General features: G+C 41.0%; 3 protein-coding genes across 12 annotated transcripts in view; 2 read left to right on the forward strand and 1 right to left on the reverse strand.

The window, feature by feature from the left end:
• EIF2AK2 (eukaryotic translation initiation factor 2 alpha kinase 2) overlaps positions 1–6300 on the forward strand; it is a 43767-nt gene extending 37467 nt beyond the window's left edge. For 2 of the 3 annotated variants that reach the window (XR_010835582.1, XR_010835584.1), the window contains exon 17: positions 1738–2905. The gene's annotated coding sequence lies outside the window, so the exon portion shown is untranslated. Of the gene's footprint in view, positions 1–1737; positions 2906–6035 lie in introns of those variants that run through there. The other variant, XR_010835583.1, reaches the window with a different exon arrangement.
• On the reverse strand, positions 5566–16453 carry GPATCH11 (G-patch domain containing 11). 8 transcript variants are annotated; one of them, XM_067007802.1, is made up of 9 exons: positions 16350–16453; positions 12321–12392; positions 11170–11396; positions 10294–10335; positions 9394–9514; positions 9183–9273; positions 7590–7706; positions 6356–6437; positions 5566–5653 (listed from the first exon to the last, which is right to left on the reverse strand). In XM_067007802.1, the coding sequence occupies exons 2-9, from the start codon at positions 12377–12379 to the stop codon at positions 5598–5600; spliced, it is 795 nt and encodes a 264-aa protein (XP_066863903.1). In that variant the 5' UTR covers positions 12380–12392; positions 16350–16453; the 3' UTR covers positions 5566–5597. The 8 variants fall into 8 exon arrangements, with proteins under 8 accessions (XP_066863903.1, XP_066863904.1, XP_058935288.1 ...); XM_067007803.1 differs by having other exon boundaries at positions 16346–16431; XM_059079305.2 differs by having other exon boundaries at positions 16287–16428.
• A 47-nt stretch (positions 16454–16500) lies between these two features.
• HEATR5B (HEAT repeat containing 5B) overlaps positions 16501–23728 on the forward strand; it is an 89952-nt gene continuing 82724 nt past the window's right edge. The window contains exons 1-3 of the mRNA XM_059079287.2: positions 16501–16588; positions 17638–17785; positions 21231–21442. Of these exons, the coding sequence (XP_058935270.1) occupies positions 17660–17785; positions 21231–21442 (338 nt within the window). The 5' untranslated portion in view covers positions 16501–16588; positions 17638–17659. The remainder of the gene's footprint in view (positions 16589–17637; positions 17786–21230; positions 21443–23728) is intronic.

Raw genomic sequence — 23728 nt, forward strand, 5'->3', positions numbered from 1 at the left:
AAAGATGTATTTCTAACAGATTAGATCTTTTTAATTTTAACCAAACCACGATATTGTCACTCAACAAAATTAATAAGATTTTCTTAACTATCATGTAATAATCAGCCTGTATTGAGTTTTCCTATCTCAAAAATGTCTTTCTGTTGATTGTTTAAATCAGGATCCAACATTTCATTTAGTTGGTATGTCTCTTTTACTCTATAACATTCACCTCGTTTTAAATTTCTTTTCTCTTGCCATTTATTTGAGGCAGGAATAGGTCATATATCCTACAGAATTTCCTTCACTTAGGATTTGGCTGATGGTATCCCCATGGTGTCTAGTTAGATCTAGAAACTTTATTTGATTCTGTTCTGAAATATTTTTCTGAGAATACTTTCTAGATGATACTATATACCTTCTTTTGCTTCACTCCAGGAGGAGCATGATGTCTGGTTGTTCTGCTTTCGGTGATTTTAAGTTTGGTTGGTGGTTTGTGGTGGTGTCATCTACTACTATCAATCTTCCTTGTCAATCTTTCACCTAATGGTGTTAGAAGCCATTGATGAATTTTGCCTGGATCCATTATTTCATTAGGGGTTGCAAAATAGCGATTTTCGGATTCTATCAAACCTCTCGCATTTATCATCTGTGATTCTTCTATGAAGAACTTTCCCTGAAGTTGAATGGGACAGATGGGATAAATATTTATTAATTTTTAGAATGAACTGGCATCCCAGCAACGTCCAAAGGTGACAAAGAGGTTTTTTTTTAGGCAGGAGTGTGATCCAGCCTATACTTTGAAAGTGTTTAGACTGGGTTGGAGCAGGGAAAGACTATATTTGAAAGGTCAGAAGTCTGAGAGGCTAAGAGGGCCTGAACAATGGGAGGGGACAGAACCAAGAGGAGCTGGCAACTAATTGGATGTGAGGATTTAGGGAAATGTAACATCAGAGATTACATCTAGGTTGGTTGGATGGTGAGTGCCAAGAGTATGATGCCATTAAAGAAGGTACAAATCTCAATCAAATTAACCCCGTCAAAGAGCCATGCATATTTCAGAGATATTTTGTCTCACACTTATCTATCACAGTTTTTAGTTAGAATTTAAGCCAATAGTGGGGCCGCTTTTCACATGTCAACATGGTGAGGGGGAGCACATTTAGGAGGTAAAACACTAGATCTCATTTGGAGATGCCAAGTTTGAGGTACTGCCATATATTCAGGGGAGGGTGTAGAGCAGACTCGAGGAAATGCAGGAGAGGAACTTGAAAGGATGAACTGGAATCATACACAGAAGAGATGTGTGTGTTATCTGGAAGTAAGCCCTGATGCTTAACTTTGAATCCAAGGGATTGCCCAGGGAGAGATTACATAGAGAGGGCTCAGAAACAAAAGCACAGCAGACACCTCCATTTAGATATTTACTCTTTTTATCTAAATGTCAATCCACTCCCTAATGTCTGTGATTCTACATCTGTGACCGTGAGCTATCCCAGTCACGACATGTCTTCAGGATGGTCACAGATGCAGGGACTACAGTTGATAGATGTACAGAGGCCCCACTGTTGGCTTGCACTCTGACTAAAAACCGTGTAATGGGTAAAACTCTGAGGCAAATCAAATATCTCTCAAATATGTGTGGCTCTTGAGGGGTCAGTTTGATTGAGACCTGTATTGGTTTCCTAGGGCTGCTGTAACCAATGACCACAAAATTGATGACTAAAAATGACACAGATTTATTCTCTTACATTTCAGGAGGCCTGAAGTCTGAAACGGGTTTCACTGGGCTCAAGTCAAAGTGTTGGCAGGGCTGCGCTCCTCTGGGGGCTCCTGTTCTGCATCCTACGTTCAGCATTACCTGAATAGGCCCCAGCCACACAGGTCTGCTCAGGGTCACCTCAATAGGCTTTTGTGCTCAGTGGCTCTCAGCTACGGTTTCTACCTGAAATTCCCTTCAATCTTTTTTTAAATAACAGCTTTAATGAGACATAATTCACATACCATAAAATTCACCCCATTTAAAGTATACAGTTCAATGGTGTTTAGTATATTCAGAGTTGTACAACCATCACCACAATCAATTTTAAAACATTTTTGTCACCCCCAAAAGAAACCCTGTACCCATTAGCAGCCATTCTTCCTCATCTTCCTCCAGCTCTAGGCAACCACTAATCTACTTTCTATCTCCGTAGACTTGCCTATTCTGGACATTTTGTTTAAATGGAATCATACAGTATGTGGTCTTTTTCACTTAGTATGTTTTCATCTGTGGTATAGCATGGATGGAAATTCCTTTCCCTTTTATTGCCAAATGATACTCAATTATATGGATATATCACATTTAATTCACCTGTTCATCAGCTGATGGACATTTGGGTTTCTACTTTCTGGCTAGTATGAATAATGTTGCAATGAATATTGGGGTATGAGTTTTATCTGGACATGTTTTCATTTCTCTTGGGTATAACTTAAGAGTGGAAGTGCTGGGTCATAATACTGTAACTCCCTCCTCATAACTGCCTATCAAAGTTATGTTCAAAGCCCAAATTCAGTGCTGCTACCATCTCCCACTCAGAATGAAACTTCTCCCTAATACTTCAGTTATTTAGTTCTTCAGTATTGTACCTACCAGTTTGCTTTGGAGCTCAGTTATTCCTGCATGGGTGTTGCCCTCCTTATAAATTTCTGGAAAGCAGGGACAGGCTCTCTCATTTTGATTTGCCCCAAGGCAGCAAGTGTATTACCCTGCACGTAAGCAGGAACTCTATAAGTGCTTTTGAATTAGTAGGGAATAAAAGTGTTAAGAATTTCATATACTTGACCCTGCAAAATGTGTCTAATACTAAATAATGTTCGCTGTAAAATTTCAACAATTAAATGTTGATAAATAACACTTAAATTAAAGGTGGGTATGGTAAACCAATTTAGTATATTAAAGTCTATTTATTTTGAATTTTAAAAGCTCCAGTATTTTGAGTTTATAAGTAGGAAAATGAAACATTTTAGAAATTCTAGATAGGACTCTGAAAATAAACATAGTACAATATAAACAAAAGTAAATGATAACAAGTAAATTTCTGGCCTCTGGCCTGGAAATGCAGACCACAACTCTGGTGGACTTATGGGTTCCATCAAGGTTATTCCTACATTCACAGCATATTTGTTCACAGGCATATTCAAAATACTCTAGGCCACTGGGCAGTTTGTCCTACAGTCAGTAAGAGGAGAAGAGGAAGTCAGTTCCTAACTCCATTCTGTCTGAAATTATCCACATGGCATTGGGTCTGTCCAAATGAATGTTGGTTTGTTGGCTGAAATGACAGGAAAGGATGTGTCTATAATTCCAAGAAGATATACTTTGTTTTATCTGTTAATACAATGTTACGATTTTTTAAAATGAAAAAAGTAACTATCAAACAGTTTTATCCAACTATATAAGCTTCAATATTTTATATGTTTTTATATTCATAAAAATCATAATTCAGTTTCTAGATGAAGAACTGAGGCCCAGAAGTTAACTATGTTTTCAAGCTCTGCTGCATTTTATTCATTTATTTATTTATTTATTTATTTATTTGATTGCATGGGGTCTTAGTTGCGGTAGGTGGGCTCCTTAGTTTTGGCACGCAGGCTCCTTAGTTGTGGCGTGTGAACTCTCAGTTGCGGCATGTGTGTGGTATCTAGTTCCCTGTCCAGGGCTCTAACCCGGGGCCCCTGCATTGGGAGCGTGGAGTCTTATCCACTGCGCCACCAGGAAGTCCCTCTGTTGCATTTTAGAGTCAAGGGTAGTGATACACAGGCCACAGTGACCAATCACATCAGAATCTCTGGAGGTGGGACCTTTGTAATATCATTTTTTTTTTTTTTTTTTTTTTTTTTGTGGTATGCGGGCCTCTCACTGTTGTGGCCTCTCCCGTTGCGGAGCACAGGCTCCGGACGCGCAGGCCCAGCGGCCATGGCTCACGGGCTTAGTTGCTCCGCGGCATGTGGGATCCTCCCGGACCAGGGCACGAACCCGTATCTCCTGCATCGGCAGGCGGACTCTCAACCACTGCGCCACCAGGGAAGCCCCTATCATTTTTTTTAAAGCTCCCCAAGTTAGACTTGAGAACAAGTGAACTAGGTCACATTAGGTCAGAGGCTAATACAATTCGTACTATTGATTATCTTAATTTGGGCAAGTGTAGGTTAGCTTCTACTATGTTGTCAGGTATGATGTTTATAATAAAAAGAAGAGGCTGATCTCTTGCTCAATGCTACTGAAAGGTGAGCTGTAAAACTGTACAGATGAGGTCACAACTTGATCCAAAGAACAGTGATGCTCTACTTTAACCTAGAGCACTAGTTCTCCTCCACAGGTGATAATCAGACACATTCTTAGAACTTTAAAATAAATAGATATCCAGAAACTATCCTAGACTAGCTGAATCAAGTCACTAAGGGTGGCACCTGAAATTGTGAACTTTAAAAAAGTTCCTGATTTTGATGCCCAAACTTAGATGGAGCTCTCTAAGAGGTGTGCCACATGGTATGTCTTTAGCTATATCTGGTTAAATTTTAGGGAAGCAGAATTCAGCTTAGGACAGAAAAATAACTTTAAAAATGACTTAGAGCTACCCAGCAATGCAATGGTCCATTTTAAGGCAGTGAGCTCTCTGTGGCTGGAGGAATAAAGGCAGAGGTTGGATTACTACCTGCTAGGAATGTTGTCAAAGGGATTAAGAAGTTGGATCACCTGATATTAAAGGTTACTCCTAATTATTGTTTCTTTAGCCAAAATGGGCAATTGTTCACTTATAATGGACATACACATTGCTATGAAAACGCACGATTTTACGGAATATCATAATTACTATGTTTCTAAAACTGATTAGAATTAAGTACTATTAATGGAACCTTGCCTCTGACATTACCCTTATTGAGGGGAATACTTTTCCCCTCCTTCTCATGCTTGCATGGATGGAAGGGAACTTCTTCTTGCTCCTTGGAAGACAGAAGTGTGGGAACAAGCTCTGTGAACCTGTATTCATTCCGTCTCAACAGAGAGGTGTCTCACCTGATGAGGGATTTTGGGAAAAGGAACTGAGCATGTATGGCCCCACCCCTGAGGGGTTGGTTCTCTCACCTTGAAAGCTAATGGTTTCCTAATGCAAAGATGGGCTCTGTCCCTCCGAGGCAAGGTCGGCAGTTCTCTCTAACCAATGAGATCTCACAGGGAGCATGACTGAAGAACAAGTCAACTAGCTCTTTATTTCATTGATAATAAAGCTGATATTTTGATCTCTAACTCCCATGTCTTATTTCTGAATTTGTTCCAAAGTGAAGAAGGGAATAAGAGTTGGTGTCCTTAAACCCCATAAATGTCACAAGAGTCATAAATTGTAATTGCCCATGTCTATAATACTTGTGTTCTGAAGTGGCTTTCCATTATGTTTTTGAAGCCAGTGAACAATTATATTCTAAAGTACAAAGTACTTCTAATGTACAAAAACAATGAAACATATAAAGGCCCTCTTTCTTTACTGGTGTCAAAAATGTGGAAATTCTAACTGCTCAACTGTCTGTCTTTAGGAAACAACAACATTTGCCAAGCTTCTACTTTATTGAGAATAATCTTAGTCATGATCTGCAGAAGTTGGTCCTGGGCAATTTGAAGACAGGTCTTCTTTATCTGTAATTTATGTGAGGAAAAGGAACAATGAATACATAGTATACTATTCTAGAAAATTATTTCAACATGACATGTATTTTGTAGCTATGTTTGCTTCTTACTCTGCTAAACAAACCAAGAGAAGATACAACAATAACCCAAAAATCTTCACCTCTCATGTACAAAGTCCTTAAATTCAAGTTAGCAAAGCTGACTTGGGCAAGTGTGTTAGAAGGGAAAGCACTTGTGTCTGTTAAAGACATTTGACACATTTTAAACCATTTCTTTCCTTACAATGAAAAAACAATGGAGTGGATTTCAACATTCTTATTTCTATGGTTCAGGGACAGTATTCTACGTAAATACAAAAAACTTAGTTCTAAAAATTTACTGTATTTTTCAGGTAGCTGAAGAGTCATGAAAAATAAAGCATGAAAAAAATTCAACATCCTCAAGTGATTAAAAACTCTGTTTCTTTTGAAATAGAAGACTGAAAAATTCCCTTCTGCACATTCAGTTTCTGAAAAGTTAAAAGCACTTTTAATCAACCCTCAATTATTTCTCTGTCCACTATTTCTTTAAAACATTCATCCAACACGGCCATTTGGATGGAATAAAAAAATTTTCCATTGTCTATGGGAAATGTGACTTTCATAAAAAATCAAAGCTAAAATCAAAGAGTTTGTATTCAATATTTTTTAAAAGTACAAAGTATCTTCTTACCTTCATAGGCTGTTCCACACCAAATACAATACAGATGTTCTTCTCTTAAATAACTAGTCAATATTTGTAATTTTTCCAGTACCTAGGTATAGGATACAAGCATATTAATAGTTCACATTGGGGCTTCCCTGGTGGCGCAGTGGTTGGGAGTCCGCCTGCCGATGCAGGGGACACGGGTTCGTGCCCCGGTCTGGGAAGATCCCACGTGCCGCGGAGCGGCTGGGCCCGTGAGCCATGGCCGCTGAGCCTGCGCGTCTGGAGCCTGTGCTCCGCAACGGGAGAGGCCGCAACAGTGAGAGGCCCGCGTACCACAAAAAATAAATAAATAAATAAAAAATAAATGTGATTTAAAAAAAAATAGTTCACATTGAACAGAATCTTGGTTTTCGGGTCTCTTAGGTCATGCTGAATTACCCTAAGGCCCTAAGTCTTCTACTACACCCTCAACCAGTTAGGAGAGGTGTCAAGGGCAGAATATATTAGAACATGTCCCAGTTTACCAGTTACCCTATTTTCACATCTGTCAGACACAACAGAGACCCCTTGTTAACATTTCAACAATAGATCTTGGCTGGCTCTATTAGAATCAGCATCCTTTAAAGACCCCTTCTACTTTCAACAAATCTGGGTGAAACTGTCTCGCTCTACTACTAAAGTTCTCATCAATGGTCTCCCAGTTAAGTGGAACATATGGTTTTCAAATTGTGAACGTCTGGTACATACTCTTTTATACAAAGTAACTATAGAAATGTGTATTCTTTTCTTGAATAATCTCTACTTCCTTTGAATTGTGGTTTTTTGCTTTGTTTTGTTTGTGGGTGGGGGAGGGAGGTACTCAGAATCACTTCCAGGAGTTCAGCAGGAAACAAGGTAGAACAAGTTACATTTGCGGCTAATCCATCCTCCAAACTAAAACTGAGGTGAGAGGGTAGACTGAAGCTAATGGGGAAAATTATATTAAGTTTTGCTTTGGGGTTCATGAAATAAACCTGTGATGCAGTGGTTCTCCAGGGGTGATTTTTTCACCTCGGGGGGAAAATGTAATGTCTGAAGACATTTTCCGTTGTCACAAGGGGGAAGTGAAATGGACATCTGGTGGGTGGAGGCCACAGATGCTCCCAGACATCTCACAATGCACAGAATGCCCCCCCCCCCCACAACAACTGCCCAGTTCAAAATGTTAATCGTGCCAAGGCTGAGACAGCCAGCTTACGGAACTGGTGCCAACACATACACTTAAATCTTCACTCTTATGTTCATCTTCATCTTGTTCTTTTTCTTCCTCTTCCTCTTCTTCAGTTTCCTCTTCAAGCCTCAACCAGTACCATGCCTCCCTGGGAACCTGAATATTCTGAAAATGTAGAATTATTCCCAATTAAACATAGCTAAACATAACTCTATCACAAGTATGTTCCTGTCAACATGAATTCATTCTCTCAATTAAATATTTACTGAGCGCTGCTTTAAGAGTAAAGCACTATGAACTATGGGGGGATGCAAAACCCAGTTAGAATACTGCCTCCCAGTTGCTGACAATCTAGTAGGGAAAAGAAGCTATGGGTATAAGTAGCTTAATGGGTATAAAATGGTACATATCAGCGAGGAAATCTTAAGTATCACGACACATATTCAAAATAATGTGCTATGGAAATAGAGAAAAGAGAGATTGCTTCCAGCAATCTATTTACATATGAAGGAAATTTTACAAACATTTTTGAGACTTTTTTTTTTTTTTGCGGTACGCAGGCCTCTCACTTTTGTGGACTCTCCCGTTGCGGAGCGCAGGCTCAGCGGCCATGGCTCACGGGCCTAGCTGCTCCGCGGTATGTGGGATCTTCCTGGACCGGGGCACAAACCCGTGTCCCCTGCATTGGCAGGCGGACTCTCAACCACTGCACCACCAGGGAAGCCCAAGACTTGTTTTTTTTAATTGACGGAAACTTTTAAATTCTTTTTAAAAAATTTATTTATTTTTTTGGCTGCATTGGGTCTTCATTGCTGCGACTGGGCTTTCTCTAGTTGCGGGGAGCAGGGGCTACTCTTGGTTGCGGTGCAAGGGCTTCTCACTGCAGTGGCTTCTCTTGTTGAGGAGCACAGGCTCTAGGCACGTGGGCTTCAGTAGTTGTGGCACGTGGGCTCAGTAGTTGTGGCTCACAGGCTGCAGAGCGCATGCTCAGTAGTTGCGGTGCACAGGCTTAGTTGCTCTGTGGCATGTGGGTCTTCCCAGACCAGGGCTCGAACCCGTGTCCCCTTCATTGGCAGGTGGATTCTTAACCACTGCACCACCAGGGAAGTCCAAAGCCCCCCATTTTTGAGATTTTAAATGAAGTTATTTTATTTTGATGGTAATTGAATGATCAAAATAAAAAAGAAATGAAATCAAATCAAAATTGAATTTTAAGAACCACTCAAATCTGAAATAGATAGTAGTCTACCATGATTTTACTAGTTAGAGACACATACAGTATTGGATATGGACTGAAAATAGGCTATTCTGGTTAACCAAATATCCTGGTGAACAGAATTTCCACACATAATAGTCCTGAGTAATCAATATTCAAATAAGTGGAGAACAGTTAAGTGTAAAAATGGTATTTTATCCTTAGAGGATAATTCAGACTACTCAGGTTCCTGCAGTGAACAAGTCATTATTATGAGTATCAGTTATCATACATCAATAGTGCATTTTAAATGGAAGCTTTAGTGGGTAGATACACCAGGCTTGGAGTTCTCTCTTTCTCTCTCTCTTTTTAACAATAAAAATACACAGCAAATCACACTGGGTGCCAAAACACTTTACCAAACTGAAAGCAGGTAAAAGGCTTACCTTCTGAGTATCCAATTGTTGACAGGCTGTCTGGCTTCTTCTAAGGTCTCCTTCTAGCTTCATTTCATCTTGCTTATTTTTAATTCGCATTCTGATGCAAAGAAAAAAATAGTACACTAGAGGTCTGTGCTCTCTTTATCCATTTTATATGTCCAAGTACCAGAAAACATACCACAATAAAGAAAAGGTGAAACTTAAACAGCTAAAATACCGAAACTGTTCTGCAGCTCTTTCTTCAACTTGTTTTTTCATGTGAGTCTTTCTTCTGTAGCTTTCCAATTTTTCCTCTGCTTTCCGTTTTAGTAATGCCTCATGACCAATGCCACTTTTTCCTGCTCAAACAGGACACACTGATGAGAAATGTAGTGACTTTATATTTCAAAACATGACAACTTAAATTTTCTTTTTCTGGCCATACCTTACGGCTTGTGGGATCTTAGTTCCCCAACCAGGGATTGAACCCAAGCCCTAAGCAGTGAAAGTGCCAAGTCCTAACCGTTGGACTTCCAGGGAATTCCCTAAATACTTACAGATTAAATGCAATTCTAATTTGAGTACAATCACTCAAAATCACTTGATAAGAAGAATGGGAGAAAACACTAGAGATTTTTTTTAACCCAAACACATAAGTTGATTTTTACAAAGATCATTGGTCTGATCTAATAAAATGGTAATACTATACACATTTTTTCAAATTGGGAAAACAGTATCAACTGTCATACTTACATATAAATATGATGAACAAATAAAGTATATATTTTTTTCTCTTTAATTTGTCCAAAGTATGAAGAAAAACATTTAATGGATACATCTGTCTCAGGATACTTTTAGGACACTCAGTGGACAAAAATAGCTTTGTGTTTTTAATGGTTACAACACTTTTTCCCCTGTATTTTTATGATTAAAATTTTATTTTATACTGACTAAAACTTACTTTTACTTTTAGTTTAAAAGGTCTAGAAGTTTAACTAAGAAACATTTTACTGAGGGTGTCTTATGATAAGAACTATAATAGTACCACCATAAAAAAGTATTTATTAAGCAAATATATGTGCTAAATTTAAGTGTAAGTTGTTATTACTGGTAAATAGCCTCAAAAATAATTACTTACCTGTTTTGACATTGAGAGGAATTGGTTCAACAATACCGTCTCCTAAAAAAAACACAAAAGAGAACAAAACACAAACGACTTTAGAAATTCTTCCTTAAACTACAGAAAGGTGCAGTATGCAACTTTATAACGTTCTATGCTTATCCCCTTCAGTTTCAATGATACTCAGAACTGAAACTGAACATCAGTACTCTACAATCAACTACCACCCTTGCCTTCAAATACTTAGTCCTCGATAAGGCTGATCCACAGCCTGCAACACCACCTGAAGGTAGGAAGGATTTTAAGAAGTGAAAACACTGATATATATCCAGGAGGGCGGGAGCCACAAGAGAGAGCAAAGCCTTGCGAGGTGAAGGTCAAAGCAATGAAAATAAAGGAGAGGACAGGAGAAAAACAGTTTACAGAAGCTACTATACGTATATGGCCTCTATCTCTTAATAAGCAATCTCATTCCTAAAAGAGAGGTGAGAACTGGGCTTCTCCAGCTGAGTGGTCACTCAGGCAGCTGCCACAGGTACAGAGCAAGCAGGGCAGAGTCCTGCCATCATCTCCGATGTTGCTTCACTGTCCTTTGGGCCACTGTACTTCTTAACCCTTCTCTTGTCACCATTCTTAGCTGCTGCCTCCATTGTAAGCCTCGTCCATCCCACTTGTTAGCGCCTTTGAGGCCGAGCTGGGCAGATAAGCAGCTCTTGATGGCACATGTCTAAAGTGGATGTGGGAAGATGGAAGTTCTCCATAAGCTTGCCAGCAACAATAAGAGCCTAGGAAGCTTAAGTTGTTTCAATTTCTGTGTAGAGGGACAGAGATTAAAGAGTCATCACTGGTACTCATCAATAAATTAACAGCTGTTTATTTCTGGCTGTGACTCACCACTTTTGCCGAGGGCCTGACCACTTTTATATCCCATCTTCTGGAGCAAAGCAAACCCTTTGTTTTCACAGCCTAGTGCATTCTTCAATCCAATGTCACGTCTCTCTTGTTCTTCTTCTTTTAAACTCTTCTGCTTATTTTTCAAATTAGCTTCCTGTTGCTTTTCTTCTTTTCGACGGGCTTCTCGGATTTGCCTCAGCATTGGCAAGCCTGGTCTGATATCTTCTCTGAAGGATGAGGGAAAAGGTTATTTTGGACCAGTACATGAAAGTTTCTCATAGCTTTGCCACTTACTCACTTGACACTACTTAATATTTCAGTGCTACCTCTAGGAGCATCTTGTCACCACTGTTAGAACATAACCAATGTCCTTTGAGCATGGCTGCGTTAGTTAAAATGATGAAGGCTGGTACCATATTGTAAGAAACTAAAAGTACAGAGTTGAAGAAATTAGAAATGGTAGGTTCAGACTGATTTTTCTAAGAGGTTGGCTATAATAAAAAGCAAAGCTGGACAGCAGGTATTAAGAGGCGATGAGATGAAATGAAGTAAGACAGTAAATATCCTTGGAAGAGGGGAATAAAAAGAATCAAGGGCAAGAAAAAAACACCTAGCATTAAAAAGGAAGAAGAGATTTCTAGTATCTTTGTACTATAGACATGTAGGAAGTATTTCCATGAAGCAATAAGACTAACTTCCAACCTCACCTTTAAAATCAGTGGCATCGCTTAGGGCTTCCCTGGTGGCGCAGTGGTTGGGAGTCCGCCTGCCAATGCAGGGAATGCGGGTTCGTGCCCGGTCCGGGAAGATCCCACATGCTGTGGAGCAACTGGGCCTGTGCACCACAGCTGCTGGGCCTGCGCTCTGGAGCTTGCATGCTACAACTACTGAAGCCCACCCACCTGGAGCCCGTGCTCCGAAACGGGAGAGGCCACGGCAATGAGAGGCCCACAAACTGCGGTGAGTCTTAGCCCCTGCTTACTGCAGCTGGAAGGGGGCTGCGCAGCAGCGAAGACCCAATGCAGCCACAAATAAATAAACAAAATAAATAAATTTATAAAAAATAAAAATATATAAAATCAATGGCATTGCTGACAAATCTCCACTAATGTCTTACACATATCATTTCATGGGGTGTGCACATTACTTACTGGACATTAATGAAGGAATCAGACATATAGTCCTCTTCTTCTGCCATGTTCAGCTTCATATGGCAAAACCATCTACAAATCAAATAGGATAAAGTAACGATTACTAATTTTCAGTTTACCAAAATGGAAATAAACCTGTATGCATCCCCAGCCATGACCTTTCTCTAGAACTCTACTCCATATTCAAGTGTCCTTTTGACATCCTTCTGGGTGGAGCTCTCAAACTCAACAATCCAAACAACTCATTCTCTTCTCCCTCCCAAGACCTCCTTCATCCCTGTATTTCCAAATTAACGTCACCACTATCTCCCCCTTCCTGACCTCTTATAAACCTCTGTCAACTCTTCCTCCGTATTATCCCCCATAGGCATTTTTTTCCTATAGTTGTGACCACTGCTTTCGTTCAGGCACTTTTTTCTCACCTGAACTATTACAACTGCTTCCTAATTGGTCTCATTGTCTTTGGCCTCTCCTCCTCCAACCCATCCTCTAGAACCTCTCCAGAGTGGTTTTTTAAAAACATAAGTCAGGCTATGATAGTTGTCAGTTTCAAATCCTTCAGTAAACTTTACCCTGTGGGCAGTGGAGGAACCATCATTTTCACATGTTAGCCGGAGAGATCCTTCATAATCTGACCTCTGACTCTCCTCTAGGACTAATTAGTCACGCCACATGGTCTCTCTCATTGCCCTCTGAACACACCACAGACAGTTCCCTCCTCCTAGGCCTAGGCTACCCTCCTTCACAAAAGCCTGTCCTGACCACTTCAGGCCTCTCTCCACAGCACTTTATGTTCAAGCTGTTCATTGGTAACTTGATATAGTTAACAATTCACTTATGTGGAAACACTTTTGAGGACAGTTTCTATCCAAAGTAGTTAAAATCATGTAATTATAAAGTACACTTCAAACTTTATTGTGTATATGAATTGCCCTGGGATCTTCTTAAAATGCAGAGTCTGATTCTGAGCTGGAGCTTGAGGTCCTGCATTTCTAACAGGCGCCCAGGTGCTATCAATGCTGCTGGTCCAGTTGCTGGATCCAAAAGTGGAGTCACTTGTTGCGGTGCACATATGCTGTTTTGGCCTGCTCACCATCCTTCCCTTTGGAAACCTGGCCCTCTGCCGTCCTTGTGGTTCTAGTGGAGGGTGGCAATCTTAGTACCATATACTCTCTTGGGCACAAGATGGCCAGTTATAGTATCTTATGTCCTAGCAAAGGCGAGGGGATGACCTAAACAGGGCAAGTAAGCATCTCTTTCCCTAATGATACGAATATATGGATTGCAGGGAAAAGAAGCTCTCTTTGTTGGGGTTTCTAAACTGGAAGTATGTGAAGCTGGGCTGTGGATGGCCATCTTCTTGGCCATTCAAAGAGATCCTGTTCTGCAGAATGAAGCCAGATAGAGACAGGCCTAAAGGCAATGAGTCTCCAACCCTAGTTCCCAAGGCCCTGATTCCTGCAGCACTTTCTTTAATGCTATGACCTACCATTCTTCCCAGCTACATAAGGCTGATAAGTGTCCTCATTATTTAAGCTTGTTTGAACAGGGGTTCTTCAACTGTAACCAAGAGTCTGGACAATTCCATTGGATGAAAACAGTATTACTGTACTAGTTTTTATATTTTTAATGTATATCTTCCCAACTAGGCTGTAAACCATAAAGATAAGTCCCCTCTATACCCACTGCCTACCACTGTGTCCCAAACATCATAAATCCTCAGTGTTTAGCTATGATGAGGATAAGAAGGGTCTTTAATTATATTTCTGATTTTGTAGTAACGGAATACTTTCTTCCTGTGTCGCCATGTCTTATTTTTTAAAAATCTTCTTGTAAATCTATCAATACAGAAAACTGCATAAAATAAATGTGTAGCTTAGTGCATTTTTACGAGGCAAACACTCTTGTAACCATGTGGTAGCCTCCAAGATGGCCCCCAGTGATTTTTACCTCTTGGTTTTCAACAACCTTCCACAGTGAACGGGTTGACTTATGTAACCAACAGGATATTGTAGAAATGGTGGAGTGTGACTTCTTGGTCGTAAAAGACACTACAGCTCTTAGATCACTCTAACTCTGAAGTTAGTTAGATCACTCCCTCTGAAGGAAGTCAGCTGTTATGTAGTAAGGATATTTAAGCAGATCTATGGAGAAGTCCACACAGGAGGAACTGAGGGCTCCTGTTGACAATCAGCACAAACTTGGGAGTGACACAAGTGAGTCACCTTAGAAATGGATCCTCCAGCCCCAGTCAAGCCTTCAGATGCTCACTGTGGGATGGCATCTTCCTTACAACTTCTTTTTTTAATTTTTATTTTTTGATTATTTATTTATTATTTTTTTGGCCGTGTGGTGCGGCATGTGGGAGCTTAGTTCCTCGAGCAGGGGTCGAAACCATGCCCCCTGCACTGGAAGCACAGAGTCTTAACCACTGGACCACCAGGGAAGTCCGCATTACAACTTCTTAAATTCCAAGCTAAGTTAAACCACTAACAAACTCCTGACCCACAGAAACTGTGAGATAATAAATGATTATAGTTATTTCAAGCTGCTAAACTTTAGAATAATTTGTTCTACAGCAAAAGATAATAGAAATCATCACCCATATCAGCAGATAGAACCTTGTCAGCCACCCAGAAGCCCTCCCTGTCCCCTACCCTATCGCACCCCTTCCAGTCACTTCCTTTTCTTCATGGTTTCATCATCCACACATGCATCCTTAAACCTTACAGCTTAATTTTGCCTAATTTTCCTTTTATTATAGTACAATAAGTTAAAAGTATGTAAGACTATATCCAGCACTTGTGGTAATTCACCCACTGTCTCTAAACCTCAGATTCTTCATTTGTAATAATAGTATTTTTATACATAATGATCACCTACCGAGTGTATCAAACATTTTTATCCCATTTAATTACCATTAACAACTCTGTGAGGTACGGACAGTTAGTCCTGCTTTAATTAAGACTCAGTATGGCTAAATGACTTGCTCAACACCGCAAAAAATCCAGGTCTCGGGCTTCCCTGGTGGCGCAGTGGTTGAGAGTCCGCCTGCCGATGCAGGGGACACGGGTTCGTGCCCCGGTCCGGGAAGATCCCACATGCCGCGGAGCGGCTGGGCCCATGAGCCATGGCCGCTGAACCTGCGCGTCCGGAGCCTCTGCTCCGCAACGGGAGAGGCCACAACAGTGAGAGGTCCGGGTACAGAAAAAAAAAAAAAAAAAAAAAATCCAGGTCTCAGAGCTCTTTCTACTGCAAATAGGATTCGATTATTTTTAAGGGACCTACTTAGCTCTAAAGTGCTATGCAGAGGGGTTACAGGTTTTTAAAACCCCCCTTTTATGGGTACCCTATACTTTAGCATCATCTGTTCCCATAAGGATAAGGATAAACTTCACAAGGCGATAATCCTGGCAGAATGACGGTGGCTTGGATCACAGTGACAGCAGTGTAAGTAGTGAGAAACGATCGGATTCTGGGTATATTCTGAAGATAGAGGTAACGGGATTTGCTGCTGGATTGGCAGTGGTGTGGGAAAGATTGATGTCAAAGATTACTTCAAGGCTTTTGGTCTGAATACCTGGAAGAATGTAGTTAAGAGTCTTTGAGAGCGGTTAGACTGTAGCATCAGGTTCTGTTTTTGTTTTGTTTTTTGGCAGATAGTGGGCAGGGAGGTGGCAATAAGAGTGCTGCTTCACATGTACTGAGAGTCCCATTACACACCCAAGTGGAAAGATGGACTAAGTAGTTATATGTACAGTAGAAAGGTGACAAGAAGCGCGTCAGACCCAAACACTCCTCTCAGGGGTCGCTGATCCCTTCCCTGTCGCGACCCTCCCGGTTGCAAGCGTGCCACAGACGCGACCACTCACGGGTGGGAACATTGGTGATGGTGTGATGGGTAGTCACAGCCAGTGCACAGATCACCGCCCTTCATCATTCCACCAGGCGCCCACAGCTCCTAACCTGGCAGCTCTACTCTCCCCAGGCCAGCTCGCGAAAGCTAGCGCTGCGCAGACGCTCACCAACCTATGCGGGACCTCTGGGCCTTCGCTCCCATGAGTTTCCGTAGCCAGTGTCAATTGGAAACCGGAGGCAGGCGGGGCCAAGCGGACGTGGTTAAGTGCGCTTGCGCAGGATCAGACTTCCGCGCACGCGCTCTCCTCGAGCTTCCGTCTGACAGAGGTGCGGGAGGCGGGGCATCCGGGTCCCTTGGAGGCTTCTTCTAGCTGCGGAGCTCAGCTCGTCTACCCCTACCAGACTAGGAGGTGAGGCCGACCCGTCCGCCGCCGTAGCGTGCACGTTGTTACACACACACACACACACACACACACACACACACACACACACACACACACACACACCCACACACACACACCCCCCCCCCCACACACACACACCCCCCCCCCAAGGCCCCACTAGGTTATCAGTTTTCAGGCGCCAGAGTTGTGTCCGGGTCGCCGCCTCCTGGGGTTGACAGCCCGGGTGACTCGGCCGAGGCCTGAGACGGCCTCGGGCCCGGCGCTGCGCTGCCTTCCTCCAAATAGCCGGGTTTACCCGGACCTGCAGCGCGCGCGGCCTCTGCCAGCTGCGTTCCTGGACCGCCCGGCCTTTTCGCTGAAGCTTCGGCCGCGGGGACCTGGCCTCCCGCCGCCACCTCATCCCCGTAGGAAAACTCTCGGAACCTTCCAGTGTGGGATCTGTCGGCTGGGACGTTTTGACCTCCTCCTGGGGCAGGTGCAGCAGTGGAAGAGGAAAACGGAGGATGGGTTGTCAGGCCCAGCTGGTGTTTGACCTCAGTGCTTCAGTTTTCCCGTTTATGGAATGGGTTAATGACGTGTCTTGCTAGGCATTTTCCTTCTATAATGTCTTATTTACAATTTATTCATTCTTCCTCACCAAGCATGACTTTCCTTTGTTTGCACTCTTTTTTTTTTTTTTTTGCGGTATGCGGGCCTCTCACTGTTGTGGCCTCTCCCGTTGCGGAGCACAGGCTCCGGACGCGCAGGCCCAGCGGCCATGGCTCACGGGCTTAGTTGCTCCGCGGCATGTGAGATCTTCCCGGACCAGGGCACGAACCCGTGTCTCCTGCATCGGCAGGCGGATTCTCAACCACTGCGCCACCAGGGAAGCCCTGTTTGCACTCTTATCCTTTAAAATTAGGTTCTCAGGTTTTGCCTCAAGGAAGTTATGTAAGTTTCCTCCGAATGAAATGAGAAGTAAAGCCTTATTTTTCATTTCTTAGTGATTACATTTGTTAAGTTTGACTTTTAATATTAACAAGTTCTTACAAGTATTTTAAAATTGTTTATTTAAGGTATGAAATTAAAACTTCAGTAATGGAGTTAGCCCACAGTTTACTGCTGAATGAAGAAGCTTTGGCTCAAATCACTGAAGCGAAGAGACCAGTTTTTATCTTTGAATGGTTGCGATTTCTTGATAAAGTCTTGGTTGCTGCCAACAAGGTATGGTATTACTTTTTTTCTAGCTGGGTTAACATATATAAAGACTATTATGTGTACGTGATTTGTAAGAAAACACATTATGTTTTGGAGGTTGTGGGTCGTTTGTGGAATTTGAGAATATTACACTGTACTGTAGTAAGAATTTCTTCTCTGTGCTTTTCTATCCTGTGGCAAAACCCAAACCTCATTTAAATCCAGCTTATTGCCTGGATAAAGACTTCATGTTTCTACCTGGACATCTGCATGTGAGTGGAGAAAAACATGATTATATGACTGCTGTCACTTCTTTTTTTTAAACAAATTTATTTATTTTTAATTTTAATTTTTGATTGCGTTGGGTCTTGCACGGGCTTCTCATTGCGGTGGCTTCTCTTGTAGAGCACGGGCTCTAGGTGCACGGGCTTCGGTAGTTGTGGCACACGGGCTCAGTAGTTGTGACACGCAAGCTCTAGAGCTCAGGCTCAGTAGTTGTGGCACTCGGGCTCTAGAGCGCAGGCTCAGTAGTTGTGGCGCATGGGCTTAGTTGCTCCGCGGCATGTGGGATCTTTCCAGACCAGGGCTCGAATCCTTGTCCCCTGCATTGGCAGGCAGATTCTTAACCACTGCGCCACCAGGGAATCCCCGACTGCTGTCGCTTTAAATTCATTATCTCCAATATCATGTGGTCCCTCGGTGCTGTGTAGCAATTCCAGTATCTTCACTTGTCTCTCTGAAGAGTTAATAATAGGCTTTTCTTTCTTTTTCCTTTTTCTTTCACAATCTTTTCACCCAAGTTACTTTTCATTATTTGTGTGTTTATTTTTTGTCTTTACAATTAGATGCTGTCTTTAAAATTAGATGCTTTCCTCAAACATATGAGGCAAATTTGGCTGTCTGCTCAAATTTTAGAGTGAGTAGTAAAAGTTTTCTGGTCAGGGTGAAGTGTGCTTCGCCATAGACTAGTCCAATTCTTTGAGGAACCCCTTTAGGTTTTTCTGAGCTAGTCATTCCCTATAAGACTTTTTACTCTAGTGTCCTAGGGTATATGACTAGCTGCTTAGGTTCTAGGATTTGGGGGAGAAGGCTGGGGACTTCAACATTCAGTGTCTAAGCTTTTACTTAATCCCCCTGTTTTCAGTGCAGTTTTCCCAGCTCACAGCTGTGCCCGAGCTCACTAAGTTCAGGATGGAGGAGAGAGAGATGTGGGAGTCTTACAGCTTCTTAAATAGACTCTCAACCATTCCTTCCATTTCTAGGCACGACTTTACTGTCTCTTCCATAAGCATTTGGGGCCTCAAAACAAGAGCAACAATGAACAAACATGAGCTTTTCAGGGGTCCTCTGTTGGAAGTTGGGGCTCTTCTTAACTTTCCATATTGGGGATACCTGGCTTCTATATTTTGCATTGATTCTTTTTCTGTTTTCTTTGCCCTTTTATATTGGTGGGTTTTTTTGTTGTTTTTTTTTTGGTTGCCCTTTAGTATCCTTTTAGTTTCTGGAGAGACAGAGTTAATGCATGGATTCATTTACAGTCTTTAACTGGGAGTTTCTATTTTCTCTTAAACCCACTCCAGCTGGATATTTGTTACCTCCATTACACTGAAACAGATCTTGTATTGCCCAAACCAACAGTCAGTATTCTGTTTTAACAGGGCTGTCAGCAGCTTTTGACATAGCTGATACTCTATCGTAAAGCACATATCTAATCCTCTTTCTTAAAGCACAAAATACCTTTTTTTGTTGTGAAATTGAAAAATACAAAAGAGTATATAAAAAGTATATCCAAATTATGAAGCATAATAATATGAACATCTGTACACCCTTCACCCAAATTAAAAAATAGTTATCATTACTGTTGATGCACAGTTGGTGTGAAGTTTTTCCTATTTGTGGTTCCCAAGACACTATTTGCTTTTAATTCTACTCCTGTTCACTAGTTCCTCGTTCTCTTTTGCTAGCTCTTTCTCAGTCCTGGGCACTCTTTTTTTATTTTTATTAAAAAAAAATCACATCTTACTCCTTCAGTGATAGCATCTAATCTCATGATTTTTACTGCCATCTGTGTAGTAATGATTCCCAGATATCCAACTAGCTACTCCACCTCTTTCTCTTGAATATCTAAACAGCATCTCAAAGTTAACATATCTAAAACTAAGTTCTCCATTTCACTGTCTCAAACCTGTCCTTTCCCCAGTGCTTTCTATCTCAGGAAGTGACCATATAATCCTTCTGGTTGCTCAGGTCATAAATCTTAGAGCCATTCTTCACTTTCTTCTTTTTCTCAAACTCCACATCATATTTATCAGCAAATCATATTGGGTCTCTCCCCTAAATATATCCAGAATTCAGTTACTTCACATTATTTCCATTGTTACCACCCTCATTTCTTGTCGGATTATTGCCACAACTTCTTAAGTGCTCACTGTGCTTCCAGCCATGTACCTTGTAGCGTATCCTCAGCTCAGTAGTCAGAAAGACCCTGTTAAAGCATTTAATCGTGTCCCTTCTCTGCCTCAGACTCTCACTGAGAATAAAATACAAAGTTCTTACAATGGTGTATGAGGCATTGCATGACCTGCTCTCGTGTATCATTCTGACTTCGTCTCCTGCTCCTTCCTCTGTCTTATTTTGCTCTGGCCACACTGGCTTCTTGCTGGCCTCAAGCATGCTGAGTATGCTCCCACCTCAAGGCCCTTGTACTTGTTCCCTGCCTGCAATGTTCTTCTCCCAGATATCTGCATAACTCACATCTTCACTTCTTTTCAGAGATGTCTTTTTCTTACTAATCTGTATAAAACATGAAGAACTCACAGTATTCCTTTGTTTATTTGGTAAACTCTGTTTCTCCCCACTAGAATGTAAACTTCATGAGGGCAGAGACTGTCTATTGTAATCACTCTTGCACCCCAGTACCTAGAATAGTGCATGGCATATAAGTGCACAATAAGTATTTCTTTAATGGATGGATGAATTCTCAGCATTGATTACGAGTAGATCTGAATATTTCTTCTGTTGCCTAGAGCTCTTCAGAGTTTCTTTTGGTTTCCTTTACTGACCTGTAACTTTATGAACTACTGACTTTGCGTTTACAGGGGACCCTAGCTGAGTTCTAAGATGTCAATTGTCCATACACCCAATATTTTACATCCTTTGACTGCCTGTTGGTTTTATTCTTTAATAAGTCAGCATGGAAACTTTTTGGATATAGAGTAGTCACTTTTATTGGCAGCTAACTTTGTGGAGGAGGAGAATGAGGAGAATATTTAATCTAGGAAAGAATGGTTCATTTTTTTTACTGAACTCTTCCTTATCTTGAAAATTCTCATTTATGGTTTTATGCCTAATGTAATATAGATTTTAATTATTAGAGTGCCTTAACTGTTAAGTATTTTAAATTTTTCACTAAAAGGTAACAAAATTATATATAAGAAAAAAACTGATGATGTTCTTTATTTTTTTATAACAGACTGATGTAAAGGAAAAACAGAAAAAACTTGTTGAACAATTAACTGGATTAATAAGTAGTTCACCTGGACCACCTACGCGAAAATTGTTAGCTAAAAATCTTGCAGCCCTTTATAGCATTGGAGATACTTTCACTGTTTTTCAAACACTTGATAAATGTAATGACATTATCAGAAATAAGGATGACACTGCAGCCTACTTACCAACAAAATTGTAAGTACTTACTTTGAGATTGACCCTTGAAACTTGTTTTTTCAGAGTAATTTATCTTAATAAGGGCCTGCTGATCATAAAGACCCCTGTGTAGATGGAACCTGAGACATGCTGCTGACATTGAAAGCTCTAAGTAGGTCTGGGAAAGGGGTTCTATTTCAACATATGCTCCATTGCCCCTGGGACTTTTAGCAAACTACAGAGAATTGGTATGATGTCAGCAATTTGCACAGGGGTTTTTGGTAATTTTGGGAGGAGATAATATTCTTGGCTGGGATGGAAAGAAAAGTAAAGATTTTCTAGGTGATGAGATTGAGGCAGGAATGGGCAAACTATAGCCCACAGGCCAAATCCAGCTTGCCATCTATTTTGTAAATAAAGTTTATTAGAATACAAACATGCTCCTTCATTTAGGCGGTGGCTGCTTTCACACTTAAATGGCAGAACTGAGTACCTGAGACAAGAGACCATTTTGCCTGCAAGTTTGCTGACTCCTAAATTAAGGGTTTGACCCAATTTCAAGCCCATACCTGTGGTCTGAGTCAAGGGCAGACATTTTCAGAGCAAGTCTTGAGGATAATGGCATAGGGATGCATCCTGTGAAAGAGTCAAATAAGAAAATCAGGAATTATTATAGTGCAGTGAGGAGTGTCGTGGGCGGGAAAGTAACACCTGAATAAATTTAGCCGTGGTGTGAGAGAACAGCGTCAACAAAGCCATCTCAAAGAAGCATCAGCCAGAGAAGATCATCTATCCAGGAGGGAAATATGGAAATGAGTCAAGTAAGGGGTTGAGATGGGAAAAGGGGAAGATGGATGTGACAGGTCATGGACTGACAAATTTTATGGAAAGGGCCAGATAGTAAATAGTTTTGGCTTTGTGGGATATCATCTCTGTTGCAGCTACTCAGCTCTGCCATAGATGGTATGTAAATAAATGAGTACAGCTGCGTACCAATGAAACAATTTACAACAGCAGGTAGCAGGCTGGATGATGGGCCAGATTTGACCTGCAGGCGGTGGTTTGCTAACCTATTTTCTAGACAAAGGAAACTGATAATTGGAAACAGAAGTGGCTTATTTATACCTTATTTACAGTGCTTACAGAAAGATACAAAATAGTGGGAGGAATAAGTTGAGGGGAAAATAATGAGTCCAGTTCTGGGCATGCTGAATTTGGAGTCCAAGTGGGAATATCCAAGTGACAGTGTGTAGTAAGCAGTTGGAAATCCTGGTCTGGATTTCAGAGACCTGAGCTGAGAATGTCATTTTGGTGAGTAGAGAATGAAGATATTAGAGTAGGCTGAACCCTTTAGTATGGATAAAGTTACCTAGGAAGAGTATTATAATACTGTGTGAGAAGAGAAGATAGCAAGGATACAACTTTAGAACACCAACATTCAAGGAGCCAGGACCAGTATAATAATAGCTTAGAGGAAATGGAGAAATTATTCTGAACCCAGACATTGATTTTTAGGTCTGTTTTCAACTTCATAGATATGTTGTGATTAAGTTTTGTGTTGTTTGGGATAGATGTAGCTCTTAAAAATTTTAGAAGAGATTAGAGTGTATCAGTGTTTTCCAGTTTATTTTGGAGTTTGAAGCTATGTTAATAGTTTTGTGATTTAGTTCTCTACCACTTGGCAAATCCACACGTAATTTTATAGTTCTGGCTAAGTAGACTTTATTACATATTACATATTATTCATATATATTTCCAGTGGATTCATGGGTTCTATTTAGGAATTCACTAATATATTCTGGTATGTGACCTCAGTCATTTTTAGCTTTGTTATCAGCCTATAGAGTATTGAAAAAGCATGTGATTTGGGGTCAAAGAAGTGAAGGTTGATTCCCTGATTCTGCTGTTAATTGCTTGTACGATAGTAAACTATGTTTAATCTCTTTCAGCCTCAGAGTAACTTGCTTAGGACACATAGCTATTGTGTGACAGGTTCTAGGATTTAGGTACATATCTGCCAGACTCCAGAGGATATACCTTTATGCCCAGCTCCTGCCTCTAAGCTAAGCTCAGAGCTATTTACTTATTTACTGTTTACATGAGTGATGGTAGGGTGATTTCCCTACCATGGGAAGAGATGGGCTGCTGTTACATTTCTTCTTCTATGTAGTCAGGTGTTCTTTTAAACCCATTTAGATTAAATTTTACAAGTAATTGCTATTTATATATTAAGAGGCAGATACTGTGAGCAATACAAAAATGTATAACCTTCTCTGTTTCTGGACTTCACATTTCCGTTGGCAGGGCAGGGTAAGATATAGACAT

This window comes from Kogia breviceps, chromosome 11 (genome assembly GCF_026419965.1).
Source record: "Kogia breviceps isolate mKogBre1 chromosome 11, mKogBre1 haplotype 1, whole genome shotgun sequence".
NCBI classification, from domain to species: Eukaryota; Metazoa; Chordata; class Mammalia; order Artiodactyla; family Physeteridae; genus Kogia; species Kogia breviceps.

Excerpts from the sequence above, each read along its gene's own strand:
- GPATCH11 (XM_067007801.1), bottom strand. The coding sequence starts at position 16,260 with ATGATGAAGGGCGGTGATCTGTGCACTGGCTGTGACTACCCATCACAC. Across the intron at positions 6,438-7,589 it reads ATAAGAGTGAAGATTTAAGT|GTACTGGAAAAATTACAAAT; the intron begins GTATGTGTTGGC and ends TCCTATACCTAG. Across the intron at positions 5,654-6,355 it reads GTGTGGAACAGCCTATGAAG|ATAAAGAAGACCTGTCTTCA; the intron begins GTAAGAAGATAC and ends CATAAATTACAG.